This window comes from Leopardus geoffroyi, chromosome E1 (genome assembly GCF_018350155.1).
Source record: "Leopardus geoffroyi isolate Oge1 chromosome E1, O.geoffroyi_Oge1_pat1.0, whole genome shotgun sequence".
In the NCBI taxonomy this organism is placed as follows: domain Eukaryota; kingdom Metazoa; phylum Chordata; class Mammalia; order Carnivora; family Felidae; genus Leopardus; species Leopardus geoffroyi.
The window spans coordinates 24,466,121-24,488,945 of NC_059330.1; the positions used below are offsets into that span (position 1 = coordinate 24,466,121).

A 22,825-nucleotide genomic window follows, 5' to 3' on the forward strand; every position below is an offset into this window, starting at 1 on the left:
TGCCTGTTCTGCAGGTCTCACTACAGTCCTAGGAATTCATTACCTTGGATGCCTGAGATGGAAAAACCTCTGAATCTTTACTTAACCTACTCTATATAGCTAAGTAGGTATTTCTCAACTCCCTGCCCACCATCTAAGGTCGTATGTACCATGCAGCTCCCTATTCCCTGTCACAAGGGCTCAGGCAAGGTTCAGCAATGTAACTTGAAACAAAAACCTCAACCACTGCTCTGCCTTCCATGTTCCATCCTTCCACTCTTGACTTCCATATTTCCTCTTTTTCTAATTGTGCTTGAGTGACCCATAATCTCCTAAAACTGATTAACCCTCAAACTCAAGTTCTCACAGTTGAGAAAAAGGCTCATGAAATCAGAGGCTGGGGAATGACTATTATATTAGAACATGAAAGCATTAATCTAAAAAATACTTTTAAAAAATGCCACAGCTCAAATCAAAATTTTATCCACAGTCTCTCTCAGCTCAATGTCTTTATATCACTCCTTCCTTTCAAGATCAAGCTTTCTAAGAAATCTTTGCACTCCTACACTTTCCACTCACAGATTAATACATTACACCTTAGACTGCATTCACTGTTCTGCCCATCCTGATCTGGATTGTTTTCATTCAACTGCAGATCTGCTCATCAAGATCACCAATTATTACAGTGTTGCTATATCCAATGGACACTTCTGGGTCCTTGATGACTCAGCAGCACTCAATACAGCTGACCAGAGTCCCCCTGAAACACTCTTTTCCTCTGGCTTCCTCCTACCTCTCTGGCTACTCTTTCTCAAGTTTCTTTACTGGCTTCTTTTCTATCAATAAACTAAATTCCTCAGCATTTTTCTCTCTTACTCTACTCTCTCTATAGGTAGATTTTATAAATACCGCTAAGATAATCTTCAGTCATCAGCTACAGGCCTACAAATGTAGCCTAAACTTTTCCTTTGGATCTCAAACTTACTCCCAGCCAGACAATAACTTGGGGTTACTTGCATGGATACAAGAACATTCTCTGGAAGGCTGAGCTGGATTGTTGCCACTGATTAGGTTATAACCTAATCAACTGTTAACACTTCCCTGGAGAAAGTCTAACAGAAAGAGGGGGGGTGGGTAACAATGCAAACATGTAAAATGGAGTCACAGTAGCATACAATGGCGGAACCATCCAAAGTGGAGGAGAGGGAGTCTTGGCTAAGTACATTGTACTCCCTGGCCTGCTATCCATACTTCTGGGAATAACTGAAGCTACCTTAGGAGACAGTGCTCAAGATCAACTCATACTGATTCCATAACTCAGCAAACCACCTTCTAAAACATTTGGCTTCTGATGTAGCAGGGTGATAGCTAAAGAAGAATGTGAGGAAGTTTGTGGAGATTTAGTTTTTGTTTTAAACCAAACGACAGGAAAACATAGTTGTATGCCAATTTAACAAAAGTAGGTAACTTAATAATAAACTTAATGATACAGCAAAGTCATTGAGAACAAGAGGAGATGGAATCCAGAGCAAAAGTAGAAGAACTGATCTTTGAAGGAAGGTGACAATGAGCAGATATGTAAGATATTGAGATGTCTATTGATCTTTGGTTCCTCAATGAAAAATATTCATAACAAAAAAACCCAGAAGACAGTCTTTTTATAATACAATACAACTCTGTGGCTTTGGCTAACAAGACATTCAGGTAAAGGTTACTGTCTCATGAGAAAATTAGACTGAATTTTACTTTCAAAAAGTCAGGAAATCTCTATAAAGATATTGGTAAACAAGGTACATAAAATAACAATTTTCTTGAGATAACCACTTTAGGTTGTACAGAGCTTTCCTGAGTTCAGAGAACTCTCACAGAGATATCATGTAGTTGGTGATTCTTGTCAGGATCCTGATTCTAACAAATCCACGTAAGAAGACATTTTTAGAGACAGCTGGGAAAATCTAAACTGGGTATTAGATTATTATAGTTAATTTTGTTAAGTGTTATAGTGTCACTGTCATTACCAAAAAAATGTCCACGTGTTTAGAGATGGATGTAGAAATATGTAGGAGTAAAATAGCATGATGCCTGGGACTTATTTTAAAATACTTCTGCAAAGAAAAAGATGGATAAATAAAACAAATGTGACAAATCTTGATAACACTACTGAATCTGGGTGAAGATATCTGGGAAGTGGGGGCAGCAGTTCTTAAATAGTCTCTCTACTTTCCTATGTGTTTGGCAGTTTTCATAATAAAATTTTTAAAAAATTTGTTTCTGAGTATAGGGGAAAAAAATTCTTAATAGATTATTAACATACCACTACCTGGTCTTTCAGGTCTTTTTATCAGGAAGAAAAATATCTACACAACAATGATATCAACAATACCAACAAGATATTAAAAAACTAATTTTTTTTAAGTAATTCAGAAATATAGTTTTCATACCATCCCATTCACTTCAAAACAAAAGTTACTTCTTAGAAACCTCCTTCAAATTTCATGGCTTTCACTACTCTCAACCTCAAGCAATTTTGTAAGCAGTAAATGTGACAATGTGCTGGGAGATGGGGGCAAAAGCAGCCCTGGGCATTGTAGAAAAGAAGAAAACTGCAAATTGCATAAATACATATGATTACAACTAATCCAAGGCTTTTTTTTAATCCTTGATAAATTATTAGGGAGACTAGAGATAAGAAAGACAAGAAAAATAATTTACACATTATGACTATCATATAGATCAAAAAATGATATATCACTACTTTGAAAAAGTATTAACTAAATAAATTTCCATAAAGATCTCCAACCTCCTTCCTCTGTAATATATTTAACAGAAGGAAAAAAAAAAACTTCAAAAGAAAAAAATCAGACCTATATTGAGACCCTACCCTACACAGTCTCAATGCAAAAAGGCTGTATAGAATTAGAAGACAGATTTATTTTAACCTATGTTATAGTGTAACTAATAAACTAGTTGAATATTTTTTCCTTCTACTAAATGCAATCAACATTTACAATCTTAACAATTACAAAGCATCTTAATAGTTGATTCTACTTACCCCAAAGGTTTTGGTTTGTGTGTATCTAAGGAGTGCAACTGACATCTCTTGTTCTTTTTACTTTTTGGAATAGCATCTATCATGTCGTTTAGTTTGGACCTAATCAAAAATAAATCATTAAAAGTCTGATTAACATTCGTCTTTAGAATTTTCAAAATCTCTACTTACTACCTTTAAAAATTTTTTTTTTAACGTTTACTTATTTTTGAGAGACGCAGAGAGACAGGGCATGAGCGGGGGAGAAGCAGAGAGAGTGAGACATAGAATCTTAAGCAGGCTCCAGGCTCTGAGCTGTCAGCACAGAGCCTGATGTGGGGCTCGAACTCATGGACTGCGAGATCATGACCTGAGCTGAAGTCGGATGCTTAACCGACTGAGCCACCCAGGCACCCCTTCTTACTACCTTTTAGTGAGAAGTACATTTGAAGTATTGTAGACATATCCCTTACCTTGAAAATTTCTCATCAAACAAATGCTAACCCAGAAGAGTCTGTATACTTGTCCTCTCCATTCCATTCCCAGGCTGTCAGTATGTTGGAAGAGACCTGTCCTATTCAATGTACTCACTCCTAGACTGTATCTGTCTCATTCACCCCTGCATCTGCACTGTATCCAGCAGTGTGCCTAACACTCAAATATTTTATGACCGATTGCTATCTCTCAACCATCTTCCCCTGTGCAAACATTATCTAAATAAGCACTATCCTTGATAAGAAAAAAACCATCAATAGGGGGCGCCTGGGTGGCTCAGTCGGTTGGGCATCCGACTTCAGCTCAGGTCATGACCTCACAGTTCAAGAGTTGGAGCCCCAAATCGGGCTCTGTGCCGACAGCTCAGAACCTGGAGCCTACTTCGGAATCTGTGTCTTCCTCTTCCTCTGCTCCTCTCCTGCTCATACTCTTGTCTCTCTCTCTCTCTCTCTCTCTCTCTCTCTCTCTCTCTCAAAAATGAATAAAAAATTTAAAAAATTCTAAAAAAAAAAAAAAAGCCATCAACAAAAATTTTGTGCAAATATAGAAATGCGTACAGCTAATATCCACACCCTGCATGCAACCAATCAGCAAAGCCTGTCAACTCTAACTTTTGAATATATCCAGAATCAAATCACTTATCACCTCCACCATTACCACTCTGGTCCCACTCGTCTCTCTCACCTAGCCAACTGCAACAGCTGGCCTCCCAAATGGTCTCCTTGTTTCCACCTTTTGCCTTTACATTCTAGGCTTAGTAGCTGGAGTGATGTTTTCAAAACAAAAATCATAGTATGTTACTTCTCTGTTCAAAAACGTTCCAACGCTTTTCTGAGGCAGACTAAAATTCCAAAGTCTCTACCACCACCTCTAAACAGAGTTTGGTCTTCAGACCTCTTCTCTTTTCCTATTTATACTCACACTTTGGTGACCATCTGATCTTATGGGTTTAAATGATGTACGTATGCATACATATAGCTCAAATACTGTATGTATAGTTTAAATATGATATACATACGCTGATGACACCGTTTTTATCTCTAGAGCAGACCTCTCTAAACTCTACCTGGATGTCCAATTGGTATCTCAAACTTAACATGTCCAAAAGTGAGCTCTGCAAAATTGCTCCTCCTAGTCTTACCCTTCTCAGTAATGGAAACCATTTGTCCTGTTCTTTATTCTTGATCCTGAGATCAAGACCTGAGGCTGAGATCAAGGGTTGGATGCTTAACCCACGAAGCCACTGACGCACCCCAGTCCTATCCTTTAGATCCCAAATCTGAGAATCATCCTTGATGCCTTCCTCCATATCCATTCTATCCAAAAAATCCTACTGGCTCATTCCTCAAAATATATCCAGGATCCAACCATTTCTTATTACCTCTGTGACCACCATACTGGTCATCATTATCTCTTGCATGGACTATTAAACAGCTTTTATTTCTCTGTCCTTCAACCACCCTTCCACTTATTCTTGACACCGAGATCAAAGTAAACCAAAATTCAAGTCAGACCATGTTACTCCTCTACTCAAAACACTCCCAAATCTTCCAGTCTTACTTAGAGTAAAAAACAATAAAAGGGGCACCTGGGTGGCTCAGATGGTTAACTATCCCACTCTTGGTTTCGGCTCAGATCATGAACTCACGGTCCATGGGATCAAGCCCCAAGATAGGCTCTGTGCTGGCAACACAGAACCTGCTTGGGATTCTCTCTCCTCTCTCTCTTCCCCTCCCCCACCCCAGCTTTCCCTCTCAAACATTAAAAAAGCAACAACAACAAAAACTCAGGATGGCACTACATAAGTAGGCTTTTTATTACTCCTCTGATCTCACCCTTTTATGTTTATTTTTGAGAGAGAACACGTGTGCACATGTGCAAGCGGAGGAGGGAGAGGAGAGAGGGAGACAGAGAATCTGAAGCCGGCTCTGTGCTGATAGCAGGCAGCCAATGCAAAGCTCGAACTCACAAATGGTGAGATCACGGCCTGAGCCAAAGTTGGACGCTTAACCAACTGAGCCACCCAGGTGACCCCGGTCTCATCTTTTATTACTGTTCCCTTCATTCATCTGGCTCCAGCCACAATGGCTTCCTTACTGTTCTTCAAACAGGCCAGGAAAACTTCAACCTCTGAACCCTTACAATTGCTGGCTCCTTCTCTTCCTTCCCCTGGATATCTACATGGTTTACTTACTCATTTCATTCAAGTCTACATTCAATGTCATTTTATTAGAGAGGCCTTCCCTGATCATCCTCCGTATTAAATCCATCCAACCACTCATCTCCTCTACTTGTAACTTACCTGACAGATCATATATTTGCTTACTGCCTGCCTTTCTTCATATGAGAACAAAAACCATATAGTCATTGGCACACAAAAGATACTCAATAAATTGTTCAAGTTGAACTCAAAGCTTTGCCCCTACCAAATTTAGTAAAAAAGCTACCAGTGTTACCAACAAAGTCATCTTCCCCTCATTGATTATACTTACCCATGTACATAAAATAAGGTATAAAGCTTCTTTGCATCAGTCATGCAGCTTCGAGTTACAGACAGGACTCCCTTGGGGCCTACTGTCAGGGGTTCAAGGGCAGGATTTCCAGACTCTACAAGCTGGGAAAAGAGGCGCTCCACACTGCGACGACAACCAACACATGGAACAAGCTGAGAAAGTGCACTCAATACTTCCCGTGATGTCACCACCATGGCAATACTTAGATCTTGCTGCTTAAGCATACTATGTCGCTGAAAGAGAGAAAGAAAGAAAATTGAAGAACAGTCCTTGAGACATAAAATTTCTCTTGACTACTTCTGGTTCCTATTTTTGTGTAGTAAGTACAACCTGGAAAGGGCTTGTGATCTCTATCTGCAACTGAGTCAGAAAAATAAGTCGGCTTTCCCCATGGTGTACTGAATTTGCTCCACAAAGCTCCTGTTTTGGCAATTAAGGTATAAAAAACTCTGCTTAGCCTGTCAGGACTAAACAGTATGTGCCCCAGCATGGTGAAAAGCAGTCCTGGATCTGGAAATTTAGTGTTTGTTCACTGAGTATTAAGCTTAGTACACTCACTTGAAATAAAAATTTTAAAAGGCAGAAAATAAAGGAACAACACAGCTTTGCCATGTCTTCCTCTCAACTTTTAACAACACACTATGTTTAGCTACAGGAATCAGGTTAGGATGATGATCATGTACAGCAGCAATTCTCAACCTGGAGGTAAGGGCAGGTGTTTTATGGATTAGTAGGAAAGAACAAGGCCTATTTTACCCATGTAGGAGCCTACAGTGAGTAACTAAAATGCTGGTGCAGCATATGAATGTTATCTGTTGGTTATGACAAGGTAGAAAAATGACTGAGAATCTCACCACAGCTGTAGAGAAACGGGCAAAACTCTAGTAAATAACTTTTACCTGGATGGAGTTAGTTATACTACAAATAATGCTTCCAGCTTTACCAAAAAAGGATGGGAAAGTAAGATACTCCTAAGAATTTTCTCACAGTTACCATCAACCTTTCATTTTCCAAAGTAGAAAAAGAATTTTGAAGTAACAATTTACCTTCCATTATCTCGATTACATACAGGGTTTTATAAAATATCACAGTTTAAAAATTAAATAGAAATCAAAAAAATTAAATAAAAATCATAAAATTTGCAGCACAGGATTTTTTTTTTCTTTTTTTTACTTGAACAAACAATCAAACAATCACTACAGAAGAAAAACAACAAGTTCTCAATGAAAAGTTATATACTTTACCTTTCAAAAACAAGCAAAGATGGCTTGGTGAAACTAAAGCCTTAGGGACACAGAAATGATAACATCACCAAATCTCTTTCACATAACAGCAACATAAATATATTCATTGTTGCACTAGTGAAAGAAAGCAATTTCAGTGCAATCTTAAGGCCTAGAGAGTCCTAGGTATTAATACTTAAAGCTAAAATTTCAAATGACTCTTCAAAACACACACATACACCATTTAAAACATTGACTTTTAAAAATATTACCTGAATAAACTGCTTCAGTTGTGCACCATTATTTTGATGCCCATCGAGATTTAGTACGTTGTCAGGAAATTCCATCACCATCTTAATATGCAAAAGAATGAAAATCAATTATTTTATCTTCTTTAAACACATGCTACAAACTATTTTATAAACTCCTAGGACAGAAATATACCCCTAAAGCAGGATTTGCATATCCCGGTCCTGCCCCCTGTCAAAAAAAAGTTAGAAACAAAACAAAACAAAAACTCAAGTTATCCACGTTTCTAAAGCCAGAAATGGTATAGTAATTAGAAGCAAGGACACCGAAGTCAGGCAAACAAGAGTTCAACTCCCAGCTCTACCACTTACAATCTAGGTTGTAACTCTGGCAAGTTACTTAACCTGTTTGATTCTAAGCTTCCTCATTTGTAAAATGAGTTTAAGTAATAATGTTTAAGATCTCATAGAGTAGGTTGTGAGGATTAAATTACATTTAAAAGTGTTTGTTGCAGTGCCCAATAATAACATTTAATAAGTAAAATAACCTGATATCTTACATTAGACAAGCATATTTTTAGCTATTTCTTTTAACTACAAAATAGGGTAAATTTTATAATGTAAATGATCATGGGGCACCTGGGTGGCTCAATCGGTTAAGCGTCTGACTTCAGCTCAGGTCATGATCTCACGGGTTCATGAGTTCAAGCCCAGCGTCGGGCTCTGTGCTGACAGCTCAGAGCCTGAAGCCTGCTTCAGATTCTATGTCTGCCTCTGTCTCTGCCCCTCCCCCGCTCAGGCTCTCTGTCTCAAAAATAAATAAACACTAAAAAAAAAAAATTGTTTTTTTTTATAATGTAAATGACCATACACACAATATATGAAATACTCAGAACAGTACCGGGCACATACTAAATGTCTGCTCTGATTATGAACAAAAAGGATATAAGGTATTTATTCAAATGTCAAAATTCCCTACCAGAGGAAGATCATGGGGAATTACTAATTAGCACATGTCACTTGATCTGTGATACCACTGATTATGAGAAGTACCATAGTTACATACCACTGAGAAAGAGCCATTATAACTGTTAGCTGTCAGCAAATGAAAGAAACATCCCAATTTCAGAGATATTAAAATGTGGGGGCAAATAAAGTATGCCTTTCAAAACAATGAAATAAAGTAACACAATTATATCTTAACTAAAACATTGTTAAAGGTATCAAACATACTGTGCTAGGACAAACTTCTATTTCTAGATGACAAGGACCACGAACTCCTACATACTCACAGAGTGAAGTCATGATAAAAGACCCATTTGAGACAAAAACAAAACACTACAAATACCCCAACCAGTTGAACATGATCTTAAAACTAATTCCTCCTGCACCAACCAGCACCACAAAGACCTGCTTTTTTAATAGTGGTAACCATTCTTTTTCCTCCACATTAGACATGAGAGCCCTAAAACATGCTTGTTCTAACAATAAACTAAAGACTGAACAACAAAGACAAGTGTAAGCAATAGATTGATCTTTTCTTGACTTGATGGGCGGGGGGGGGGGGCGGAGTACAGGATATGTGAAGTAGAGACAAGTGGATACGAAGGATGGACAATGATGCAAGCAACAACTCAACACTCCAGGACTCCACTATATTTCACAAAACGAAAAACTCCAGGTACAATATGAATCAAATGACTGTATGTGTGCATTTTCTTACAGAAAAAGAAAATACATGATATATTAGATGTGGCCTATCTCTAGGCAGCGAAAAGATAGAGGACTTTTTCCTTTATGTGTTCCTACCTTTCCCAAATTTATTACAATGCACATATACTGTTTATTATCGAGGAGAAAAATTAGTGTTCCTTGCTTCCAATTCTATATTCATTATACTGTACTCAAGAGACATGCTTCCATCTCAATAGCTTTTACTGTTCTGGAAGTTTCTTCCCTCATATAGATTATACATCCAAATCTCATAGGTTCAAGGATCAATTATCGAATTTCAGGTTTATCGACTTCTCTCTAGTTTTCCCTCTCATAGTCTTATTAATGTCTCCAAGAGTGGTAATTAATTACTATTAATATCTCCAAAGAGTAGTAGTAAGAGGGGAAGCCATTTAGCGTAGCTTCATTTACACTGGGTATTGTTCTAAGCACTTTCATATGTTAACTTTACCAACAGTACTAAGTAAAACTGGTCACTGGTCTGCTTTAACAAGGTGGCCCTAAATGAATTGGTGAGAATGACAGAAGTAAATGGGCAAAAAAGTCTAATGATCCATACTATTATATTTAGCAGTGTTTACTCAAATTAAAAAAAAATTAATAATCCCCAGACTTCCAGCTGAATTACAAAAGTGTAATCATCAAGACAGTATGGTATTGGCACAAAAAACAGACACTAAGATCAATGGGACAGAATAGAGAACCCAGAAATGGATCCACAAGTGTATGACTAGCTAATCTTTGACAAAGCAGGAAAGACTATCCAATGGAATAAAGACAGTCTCTTCAGCAAGCGGTGCTGGGAAAACTGAACAGCAACATGCAGAAAAATGAACCTGCACCACTTTCTTAACACCATACACAAAAAGAAACTCAAAATGGATGAAAGACCTAAATGTAAGACAGGAAGCCACCAAAATCCTCGAGGAGAAAGCAGGCAAAAGCCTCTCTGATCCTGACCGCAGCAACTTCTTACTCAACACGTCTCTGGAGGCAAGGGAAAAAAATGAACTATTGGGACCTCATCAAGATAAAAAGCTTCTGCACAGTGAAGGAAACAATCAGTGAAACTAAAAGGCAACCGACAGAATGGGAGAAGATATTTGCAAATGACATATCAGATAAATGGTTAGTATCCAAAATCTATAAAGAACTTATCAAACTCAATACCCAAAAAACAATCCAGTGAAGAAATGGGCAAACAACATGAATATACACTTCTCCAAAGAAGACATCCAGATGGCCAACTGACATATGAAAAATGCTCAACGTCATTCACCATCAGGGAAATACAAATGAAAACCAGTGAGATACCACCTCACACCTGTAAGAATGCCTAACATCAACAACTCAGGCAACAACAGATGTTGGCGAGGGCGGAGAAAGACAATCTCTTTTGCACTGTTGGTGGGAATGCAAACTGGTGCAGCCACCCTGGAAAACAGTATGGAGGTTTCTCAAAAAGTTAAAAATAGAACTACCCTATGACCCAGCAATTGCACTCCTAGGTATTTATCCAAGGGATATAGGTATGCTGTTTTGAAGGGACACACGCACCCCAATGTTTATAGCAGCACTACGACAACAGCCAAAGTATGGAAAGAGCCCAAATGTCCATTGATGGATGAATGGATACAGATGTGGTATATACATACAATGGAGTATTACTCAGCAATCAAAAAGAATGAAATCTTGCCATTTGCAACTACATGGAAGGAACTAGAGGGTATTATGCTAAGTGAAATTAGAGATACAATGCAGATGAACATAAAGGAAGGGAAGCAAAAATAATAAAAAACAGGGAGGGGAACAAAATATAAGAGACTCTTAAATTTGGAGAACAGAGGGTTACCGGAGGGGTTGTAGGAGGGGGGGATGGGCTAAATGGGTAAGGGGCATTAAGGAATCTACTCCTGAAATCACTGTTCCACTATATGATAATTTGAATGTAAATTTAAAAAGTTAAATTAAAAAACTAATAATCCCAATTATTAGATCCATGAAAACTGGTAGAAGATAAAAAATAGTTAATAGTACTGAACAGTTAACTCACATTATGTTATCTGGAATCACTACACGGTTTAAAACACAAACAAACTGAACTGTCAAGTCAGAATAAAGGTGTAGGATAAACTTTCAAGCCATGTAACTTAACAGAACACTGCAGGACACTCAAAATCTACCATGTAAGCAACTAACATCTTGATTTGCATTCTCACCGGTTTGGTACAAATGTATCAAACAATTACATATCTATTGCCACCATAAAAAAGAAAATTAAGATCAAAGCGGCCAATTTAAGGAACAAAGAATGCCTCTTATTTAACCAAATCAAGGTCTCTCCTGCTTGGTTCACAGATGAAATCCTAAATTCTCCGTATAAATGAATTATTTTTATTCTTATCAACTATGTTTTATTGTTTTAATAATTAAAGCAGAGATCAAAGAACAAATCTAACATATTGAGACCTACCAGCTGACCTTTAAAATATACATAGTGTAGGGGTGTCTGGGTGGCTCAGTCAGAGCATCCAACTCTTAACTCCAGCTCAGGTCATGATATCCCGGTTCATGATATGGAGCCCTACATCGGGCTCTGTGGTAATGATGCGGAGCCTGCTTGGGATTCTCTCTCTCCCTCTCTGCCCATCCCCTCTCCAAATAAACTTTAAATAAAAATATGTATTATTTAATGGGATAATACCTGCATTGGGAATCCTTTCTAAAAGGTACAACAATGGACAGGGTGAAAAAAAATTTCTTAATGCTCATTTCAGATCATTTCATTTTCATCAAACTAGTAAAGATAAATGTCAAGATTGGGTCTATTACCGTGTTTTTCCTGTGCTTCACTGGCCTGGATGATACTAAATTTTCTCTTGTACTTAATCTATACCACCCTGGTTACAAACTCTGCACTTAATATTTTAAGTGTCCTTGCCTTTCAAACTTACAGTAATGGCTTTTTACCTTGCTGTTTTCTGGCCAATCACTACATGCTCTTTAATATTGAGAGAAGACAGTAAGGAAAAAGGAAAAAGAGAAGGCAAAGAGGATAGTAGCCCTATTTTTCCCCATTCCTTAAAACCACTTCCTTGACTTAATATTCAGTTTCTAGGTTACCTAGAGGAAGACAGTCATGTAAAATATTTCAGGTGTGGTTTCACAGAGGCATCATTAGTGTTCTGCTTCATGATGAGGTTGCCTATCCCTAGCTAGCCAAAAATAGAACCAGTCACTGTCCTGCAATTACTGTCTTATAAAGTTTATTGAATCCATTACCCACTTTCACTCTTGAATTATCTGTCCTGACCATAAATAATCTGTTTTTAGCACATTTTCACAAGCTCTAACCAACATTATTAAATTTTTATTTATTATTTAGCTTTACTTTTTTACTTCATCCTCACAGGTATTTATAACATCTATTGCCTCTGGTAAAATCAATTAAATACCTAAGAGTTGTAAGAAAACACTAAGTACTAAATTTAACAAATGCTAAACACCTAATCCCCAAGTGGATATGCCACCATTTATTATGTTTTAATGTTTTTGTTAAAAACCATTATCAAGGTCACACCTGATGGCTCGGTTGGTTAAGCATCCCACTCTTCATCTTGGCTCAGGTCACTATCTCAAAATTCTTGAGAACAAGCCCCATGCAGGACTCTGCACTGACAGAACAGATCCTGTTTGGGATTCTCCACCTCTCTCTGCACCTCCCCTGCTTGCTCTCCCTTTCTCTCAAAATAAATAAATATACTTAAAAAAATTATCAGGGGTGTCTGGGTGGCTCAGTCCATTAAGTGTCCATCTCTTGATTTCGGCTCAGGTCATGATCTCATGATTCGAGCCCCACGTAGGGCTCTGCATTGACAGTGTGGAGCCTTCTTGGGATTCATTCATTCTCTCTCCCCCCCCTCCCCCAATGCTCTCTAAAAATAAATAAGCTTAAAAAAATATTATCTAAGTCTTTAGTCCACTTAGATTATTTGAATTACGAGAGTAAACTGCATCCCAGCAATATTGTAGCAATTTGATAGCATGTGTCAAGAACTTTATAAAAGGTTCTTATCCTTTGATCCAGTAACTGTAGTTCCAAAGCCTGAGGAAAAAAAAACTTTAATGGAGAAATTTATGCCTTATTTATATCCCTATAGCATTATTCATAGTAAAAAATAGAATCATCTCTATATCCACAAAGGAAAAATGATTAAATTATGGAATGTTACACAACAAACTACTACATGGTCAGTAAAGCTACTTGGGGGTGCCTGGGTGGCTCAGTTGGTTGAGCATCTCACTCTTGATTTCAGCTCAGGTCATGACCTCAGGCAGTGAGATGGAGCCCTGCACTGGGGTCCTTGCTAACAGTGTGGGGCCTGCTTGGGATTTTCTCTCTCTCCCTTTCTCTCCGTACCTCCCCTGCTCATGCCTGCTCTCCCTCAAAATAAGCAAACATTGGAGAAAAAAAAAAAGGTGCTTAAGAATGAGAAGAGCAAATGTCCTCAGTATTACATTCAGCAAAAAAAGTGAGATATAAAATGTTCTAGTAGACAATACATCTCAACTCTGTATCTATGTGTCTTTGACTAGAATTACAGCAAATGCTGCTATATCCTTAGTTATCTCTGGGAAGCAGAATTAAGGAGAATTTTTTTGTTATATGGTAATTTTTAAAGACTACTTTGTAAGGATATAAATTTTGACTATTCTTTTAAAAACTACTCACTTGAAAACTATAATTCTTCAAAAATGTCTCTAAAATAAAATCTGTAATCTGTCCATCTGCTATTCTATAATTCTAGTAACACAAAAAGAATTTTGGCCATATAGCATACCACTTTTATAAATATTCCACTAGCTTACTTATTTGGTATTTTCTTAAATACACTTATATCAGCACTGTACTCTAGTATCCAAACCACAAAATTACAAAACAAGTGTTAAATGTGGATTCAACATGCCACATAAGAGGAGGCTACTTCCTCATATACAAGCTTCTCGATTTTATTTTACAAATCCTAAGGTAAAATCACAGGTTGAACTAAGGATAGAAGTTTCAGCTTCTGTTACCAAAACAATACAACATCTGTAACTGAATTGTGAAAGTTGTAACCAGGCTTAACATCTAGGTCCTAACAAAATTCTAAAACCACTTTAAAGATCACACAATGTTTTTTCAATAACTACGGACCCTAAGAACAAAGACCAGACCAAACGTTAACTTCAGGGATACACTGCCATCAAACTATCAGTGGACCAGTGAGAGCATAAACTTCTGCTACAGGCATCTTCCCTCCTTCTTCCCCAACAGGTGTTTGCTCTGCATTCTTCTTTTAAGTAGTATATGGTAGAACAGTTCTGAAAGAAACTTATTTTCTTAAATATAATGCATTCTTGACAAGAATTTTCACTAACCACCATTCAGGGACTATGCACAAGTTCTGAGACAAAACAATTAATAGTCCCACTCATTCCTAGTGACAAAAACCAATCTAAGGCCAAGAAAAACTGTACCTTTTGCTAAATTAATGCTATTGTAAGATATTTAAATTAAATAATCCTAAATTTTATTTGCTTTGGCCACAAGTCCACAATACAATAAAAACAAAACTCAACTACCAGGTTCAATCCAATCCCAACTTCTCTGGAGAAATAAGTACAATAATATACCACAGTGCAACGTTCCATTTTTTTCTATGGAAAATTTTAGAAATTAATACCACTGTACAGAGAATATAAAAACACCCACTGCTTTAAAGTTCTATATGACAGATGTATCAAAGCTGCATTCACACAAAAGGTGGTTATGTGACATAAGGAGAGAATCAGTGTCTATAAAAACTCAAATTTATGTTGGTTTCCCCTATGTTTTGATATCATACACTCAAAAGTAATCTTATGTCTAAACCCGTAAGATTTTTTTTAAACATCAAAGACATTCTGGGACAATAATCATAGAATGTTGATACCAAACTATGGTGCTCTAGAAAAAGTGTTTGTGTTAGAGTTGGAAGAGAAAAAAGTAACAAATGAACATCTATTATTTTTCAAATTGAGAAATGCCATCATTTCATTTGATCAGAGTGCTTGTTTTTTTTCCTAACTTAAAATACAATTCCGTTACACTTTTAATGCAAAAAATGCAGAAATCATAACCAAGATATACAAGCACTTTCAAATGCACCAACACAAACTCTATTTACCTTATGTCAGGCCAAATCATTCTACCTTTTTCTATGAAAAAAAATATATACGTGGGTAAGTATAGATGCTTTCACTTAAAAAGTTCTAACAAATCAAGTCATTGAATAGCTCTTCTAATCCTTTTAAAAGTACTGCAGCTCAATCAAATTTTAATTGAGACTGGCAAACAGAAAGGCATAGAGTGGCAGCTCTACAATGACTTGCATTTTATATAAAATTTGAAAAAACTTCGATATTTGCCCAAAAAATTCAACAACAAAACAGAACTGCCTCTGAAAAACAGAAAGGTACAGTTAATAAGGCAAATGTGATAATATGAAAAGACTGAGTTACACCTATCAAAACAGGCAAATGTATAATACAAAGCTTCAGCAGCACCAAAATGCAGATTTCAAAAAATTTAGAAAAGGTTCATTTCATTTCTTAAGAAATAGTGGCAACTGCACTCATTTCCTGTTCAGATTCAATTCAAATTTCTGCCATTTCCTTTCAGAGGAAATAGTACAGCAACACAGGGCAGAGGGTCAGTAATGCTCTACTATCATCAACTCTAAAAAACAAAACTACCCTGAGTGGGTTTTGACACTCAAGATGAGCAATCAGCTTTTTACAATGCTCTTACACATTCAATAATTTTGCTTCATTAACAAAAGGAGAAAAGGTTACCTGTAAACTAAAAAATAACTATTGCCAAGAAAACCCATTTTGAAGAGTCACGGCTTAGCAATACAATCATTTCAAAGAGTTTTAATATACTGGGCGATATGAGACTATTTGCAATGAAACCAAATCATTTTAGTGGAATCTTTCCTGTACAAGAGCATGTCACTCTGCCCTCAGTAATTATGCTTCTGTAGTGAGCTACAGTATTGAGACAGAAAATATACAGGTAGCAGTGCAGCTGCGACATTTCCAGATAATTAAGACTCCCCGAGGGTAGGTGAATTCTGTAAAGGATAGGCCCTAAACTCCCAGGATCCTTCAACCCCTCTCCGAGACGCATGCTTTGGCAAAAGCAGCGTCTCATAAAGGGGCAGGGGAAAGGAAGAGGGTTCAAAAAGGAAGGAAAACCTGGCGAGAGAGGCTCGAAATGCTTACGGAGCGCTGGGCTAGGAGCCCGCAGAGGTTACCGTGCGACACACTGCAAAGGCGAGTTTGTGGGGCCTGCCGAGAGAAGGCCTCGCCTAGGAGTTGCAACACACTCTTTCTCCAGTGCGCAGCGCTCGGCCTGGGGGAGGGGGAGGAGGGGAAACAGCTGCCAGGGGAGCGGCGAGCCCGGCCCGGCCCGCTCACCGTGAGAGTGTCGTCTATGTAGAGAGGAATCTGTCTCCTCTCGAAGGGGAACTCCTCCTCCCCGTCCCTGCACACTGCCACCAGTCGCGCCATCGTTCCCGACGCTGCCGTTGCCACCGTCACCACCTCCTCCCAGCTGCCGCCGCTGCTGCTGCTGCTCCTGCTGCTGCCGCCTCCTCCCAGCTCCTGCCTGCAACAGCCAAACCCCGCGAGCGTAAGCACCCGCCGCCGCGCAGCACTTTCGCCACGGGGGGGGGGGGGGGGAGGGAGAAGAGCAGGAGGGCACGGGAAAGCGGGACTGCGTTTCCCATCACCCGATTCCACACGCGCTCAGCCAATCAGCGCCGAGCAGTGCCGGGACCCGCCCCCTCGCGCCTCTCGCCCTCCCCAGCCCCCACCCCCGCCGGCCTCCAGTCAGGGTCCAAAGGAGAGGCGGAAGGGACCCATCGGCCCCGGGGCTTCCCCAGCCCGTCACCAGAGTCCCAGCTCTAGGACCCCACCCACGGCCTCAGCACCACAGCCCACCTCCTGCTTTCCGCCGCCGGGGACCCCTTCCTCCCCTTTCTTGGAGCGCCCCGCCCAATCAGTCCCCAGGGCTGCAGTTGCCCGGCACGACCCCGCCCCTGGGAGGGGTCGACCCCGCCTCAGCTCTGCGGAGTCTGTAGAGGGAGGCGCAGACCCCTTCCTCACCCTCCTCGGAAGAGACCTCTCGGTTCTGACCTTCACCGTTTTCCTGGTCGCCTCCCTGACCCCCACCTCTGCTCCCCGTTACCGGCTGACGAGGCCCGCGTCAGGGCCGGCCTTGGCGGGAGCGCGGCTCCGAATGCCGTTTCCTCTCCAGGATCAGTCAGCCGCTCGCGCCACGGGCAGTGGGGGAGGGAGGGCGGGGGACGTGGGGAGGGTGGGGCAGGGAGGGGCCGAGAACGCTGGGCGGAGCCCCGCCTCCTCTCGCGATACTGTAGACCGACGCTCCCGGGTCTCCTCTTTCGAAATTCTGGTGGAGGGGGTGGGGTGCTCCCCAGGGTACCTGGAAGGTGTTACCGACCCTTTCCCCCGAGTCTAGCTACCCGAATAAATCCGAAGTAGGGCTGCCAGGAGTGAGTAGGCCCAAATCTCTGTCCCTGGCCGCAGGGGCCTGGGAACGCTCTCCCGAGGGCCGAAAGGAGCCGAGCCGAGCTGATCAGGGCCGACCCAAGGGTCCAGGCCCTGGGAGGACTTCGGTAAGTGGGGAGGAGCTGAGGCTTTCGCAGTCAGCGGTAGCAGAAAGCGAGAGTGAGGGAAGGGGAGACGAGCGTCTGGACAGTAAGAGACAAACTCTGAGCTTGGTTTCCAGGCACTTGACGCCGCTTTCCCTGACACCCTGATTGACCAGGGGCCTGCCGCATCACTGCTTCCCTGATTGAGACTGCGTCAAGATCCCACTGAGGGAAACTATTAAAGTGCTGATAGGTTAGTGTTCTAGTTGCTACACTAGAGGCAAGTAGGAGACTATCTGGAAAGTGGCCTGTGTGCAGCCTGGCCAGAGAAACTTCTTGGGCCCGGTTAATATTAACAGGGACTCAGGACACGGATTCCCTTGGGCAAAGTACTGGTACCGGCCAAAGGCCCTTCCCCCGACCCTCTTCTGAGAAGCAGATCCGCTGTAAAGACGATTGATTCATCTACACTCTGCGTGCCACCACGTACTCATTTTCTACCTTGAAGGCTTTGGAGGCCTGTTGTAAAACCAAAATAGTTGTTGGGAAGTATTTTGCCTATTAAAGTCTTGACGAATTTAAGGATAAATCCATTTGCTGCTCTTAAAACTAATACTGATGACAGATCTATATTTCCTGGTAGAGTATGCTAGAGCAGTGATACTGATCTTTAAAAAGTATTTTGGTCATCACCTGAAATCTTAGAGACTCACAACAAAAAACCCCACAGTGCATCTCTAGCCATGTTGACTTATGACATTGTGTTGTCACTGTTAGGGTAGGTGACATAATAAACGGAAAGAATCATTGTTCAGTCCCAAAGGTGTGATTATTCAGTGAGTATTATTTATGTCTTTTGCCCATGTTAGGAGAGCAGAACAATATGATAGCTTGGATCCGATAGACAAATAGGAAGTGCGTGCAGCTTTTGACAGGTTAGATTACATAGCCAAAATCTGGACTTTTGGATGTTTCATGTAAAAACATTCCTCTTAGGAAAAAATACTGTGGGTTTTAAGATCTAAAGGTGCTCTTATAAAGACTAAATTAATGTACCTACTTTATACCTCGTTTTATTTATTTATTTATTTTGAGAGAGAGAAAAAGCACAAGTGGGGGAGGGGCAAAGAGAGAGGGAGAGAATCCCTAGCAAGTTGTGTGCTGTCAGCGCAGAGCCTGATTTCAGGCTTGATCTCACAAAGTGAGAGATCATGACTAGAGCCGAAACCAAGAGTCGGATGCTTAACCTACTGAGCCACCCAGGTGCCCCGCCCCCCCCCCCCCCCCCCCCCCCGCGGCTTTATACCTTTTAAGCTTCCTTTGGATTGTAGTTAGTAAAGGACATTGAAGATGGCAAGCTCAATACATAGGTGCTGATTTTAATTACTTTCATTATTGAGCACACACTGGGTACTAGCAAAGAACTGAGTATTCACCCTGGGGATTTAAATCTTAAAAAGGCATTAAAACCCAAATATAAAACATGATGAGACCACAACAGTCTCTTTCCATCTGCGATTACTTTCCCTGATTTGGATTTGTCTTTTATTAAGTAATCTCTGCATCCAACATGGATCAAACTCACAACCCTGAGATCAAAAGTCCCATGCTCTACTGACTGAGCCATCCAGGTGCTCCTGGGTTTGTCTTTTATTTTTTTTATTTATTTATTTATTTTTTTAAATTTTTTTTCAACGTTTATTTATTTTTGGGACAGAGAGAGACAGAGCATGAACGGGGGAGGGGCAGAGAGAGAGGGAGACACAGAATCGGAAACAGGCTCCAGGCTCTGAGCCATCAGCCCAGAGCCCGATGCGGGGCTCGAACCCACGGACCGCGAGATCGTGACCTGGCTGAAGTCGGACGCTTAACCGACTGCGCCACCCAGGCGCCCCGGGTTTGTCTTTTAAATCCACTAAACACACTGCTTAGTATCTTTGGACAGTGTTTCACATACTTTAGGTATTCAGTGAATACTTACTGTAAGGTTAAAAAGGTAGATAATTTGCTAGATAAGTTGTTCTTTCTCAAACAAGTAAGGTGATATAGCCTGGGTGCTCCAAATATGATAAAATCAATATTTGAGGGGAAATGCTTAGAAAATTATTTCACTGGGAGCATCTGGGTGGTTCAGTTGGTAGGGCATCTGACTTCAGCTCAGGTCATGTTATGGTTCGTGGGTTCGGGCCCTGTGTTGGGCTCTGTGCTGACAGCTCGGAGCCTGGAGCCTGCTTCGGATTCTCTGTCTCCCTCTCTCTCTTTGCTCCTCCTCCACTCATGCGTGCATGTGCGCTGTCTCTCAAAAATAATAAAATAACATTTACAAAATTAAAAATTATTTCACTGGAAAACAATTTTTAGAAGTTTTATCTATTGAGGAGGCGCCTGGGTGGCTCAGTCGGTTAAGCTTCCAACTTCAGCTCAGGTCATGATATCACAGTCTGTGAGTTCAAGCCCTGCTTCCGGCTCTGTGCTGACAGCTCAGAGCCTTGAACCTGCTTGGGATTCTGTCTCCCTCTGTCTCTGCCCCTCCTGCACTCATGCTCTGTCTCCCTAAAATGATTAACATTAAAAAAATTTAATAAAAAAGTTTTAACTATGTATCTTCTTAATTTTAGAGCAGGCACTCATTTTCACTATTGGTCTAGCTTCAGCTAAAACCAATACTGCTGCAGCAAATATTTCATGACTTAAGTCATGAAGAGAGCCTTTAGAGAATTTAGAGAGCCTTTAGAACCTAAGAACCTTTAGAGAACTTAACTCTAATTGACAAAATAAGTTATTACATAAAAAAGCCATTTGTTGCCTATTTTAAAATTTCAATATAGGCATTGTGAAACACAAGGTTGAAGGATTGGAAAGGCCAGGAAAGAAGGCAGTCAACAGCAGAGGACATTTTGCTGGTACCTAGTAACAGTTGGAGTGATGGAGAGGTGATAAATCATCAACAAAATACCATTCTTTTTCTTATTTGGTCCCTAATGTGTGAGAGCCAGCCACAAAACTCAAGGATGAATGAGATATGACTATTTGCCAAGCTACTTAGGTTTAAGAGAAAGAAGAGGACCTAATTTGTCCTTATATTATTTCTTATCTTCATAGACCACACATAAATTCCTGGGGAGCAAAATAAAACTTTGTATGATTTATGCATCATATTGGACATCAATGCTCAATAAAAATAAAACTGGTTGCTATCTTCCAAACACAAGCTAGCTATTGATACATATTGGTAGGTATCTCCAGTTTAAGTTGGGTAATTTAAAGTCATGGGAATGAGTCAATTCCTTAAGATCATCGATAGAATAAGGTCCTAGACCACATTATACTCTTCTTTTTCCCCCTTCCTTCTCTGTCTCCACAAATTGATAGTTGAGGGTCACCTAGCTGGCTCAGTTGGTGGAGCATGGGACTCTTGATCTTGGGTTTGTGAGTTCAAGCCACATGTTGGGTATAGAGATTACTTAAAAATATTCAAAAAAATTGACTGTTGAAAATTAGCTAATTAGAATAACTTATCATTGTTTTCATGATAATAACCACATTGTTTTATGTGGTAGTAAAATCAATAGCAGAATGTAAATTTATTTAAATTGCCGTGGTTGTCCAAATCTGAGGATCTGTGAATTTGGTTTTCTTTTTCATGAGCTGACAGTGGGAAGTTTTGTTGTGTCTGTTGAAAATAGAGACACACAAGGAGCCTGGGTGGCTCAGTCAGTTAATTGTCTGGCTTCTACGCAGGTAATGATCTTGCGGTTCATGAGTTCCAGCTCCCCACCAGGCTCTCTGTCAGGGTGGAGACTCCTTTGGATCCTCTGTTACCCTCTCTTTCTGCCCCTCCCCTGCTCGCACACATTCTCTCTCTCTCAAAAATAAATAAAATTAAAAAAAAAAAGACACATTTCCTCCACTTAAATTTTTTTAAAGGGAAAATAATGTCTACAAGTTAAAATATAAGCCCCTCGAAGGCAGGGACTTTGTCTTACTTTTCGTTTCCCCAGTATCTATACCTGGTACATTGGAGCTCAATAAATGAACGATCTCTTTCTCTTCTATAAACTAGAACCAAGTCAGCATGGTCTTTTCTTACTAATTGTTTTGTTTTTATTAAGCTATTTCATTAGCTTTCTCTTACATGACTTTCATAATTAGAGGTGGAAAAAACGTAGAGTACACTTTGTTCTTTTAAGTTATGATTCATTATCTGTAATTGTGAGACAAACTTGAGAGATATTTAAGACCCGGAAAAGAATGAAGGAGCAGTTACTGACAAGAAGCAGCAGACCAGTTAGACAACGTGATCATTTAGTCATCAAATAATTTAAATTACTTTTTTTTTTTTTTTAATGAGAGAACAATATTGTTAGAGTCTCCTCAGCTCTCCAGCTTGGAGACTGGAGCCTATTTCAGATTCTGGGTCTCCCTCTCTCTCTGCCCCTCCCCTGCTTGTGTTCTGTCTCTCTCTTTCTCTCAAAAATAAATAAACATTAAAAAGTTAAAAAAAATAATAGATTAATTCCAAATATCATTGATTATAGTTAGCAAAAATGCCACATAAATACTAAATTAGGCATTAACATAATAAATTGAAGTAAACCAATTAGTGTAATAGTCATATTTAATGACTTAAGGAATAAATTTTTAACTAATTTAGAGGCAGCTGATCAAAACAGAAAATTGAAAATTTAATGTTAGAGGAGGCTCCACCCATACTACAAAAATAATCCAGGTTGCTTACCAAATATAAAATTAACTTGAGCATTCTGACCCTTGCCTATTTCTATAATGATTAGATTTCTACTTGAAAATAGAAAACAATAGGCAGATTTTAGTTCTTTTTTTTCCACTTAAAAAAAATTTTTTTTTTTTTTTTTAGCATTTATTTATTGTTGAGAGAGTGCAAGCA

At 39.7% G+C, this 22,825-nt stretch overlaps 1 protein-coding gene across 16 annotated transcripts in view; it reads right to left on the reverse strand.

Moving 5' to 3' along the window:
* Positions 1-17,616, reverse strand: part of GGNBP2 (gametogenetin binding protein 2) — a 34,873-nt gene extending 17,257 nt beyond the window's left edge. For 2 of the 16 annotated variants that reach the window (XM_045488157.1, XM_045488152.1), the window contains exons 1-5: positions 17,414-17,603; positions 16,724-16,913; positions 7,511-7,591; positions 5,995-6,248; positions 3,032-3,130 (exon numbers count right to left, since the gene is read on the reverse strand). In XM_045488157.1, the coding sequence (XP_045344113.1) occupies positions 3,032-3,130; positions 5,995-6,248; positions 7,511-7,591; positions 16,724-16,816 (527 nt within the window). In that variant the 5' untranslated portion in view covers positions 16,817-16,913; positions 17,414-17,603. Of the gene's footprint in view, positions 1-3,031; positions 3,131-5,994; positions 6,249-7,510; positions 7,592-16,723; positions 16,914-17,248; positions 17,354-17,413 lie in introns of those variants that run through there. The other 14 variants (XM_045488150.1, XM_045488145.1, XM_045488158.1 and 11 more) reach the window with 13 other exon arrangements.
* Positions 17,617-22,825: the final 5,209 nt, after the last annotated feature.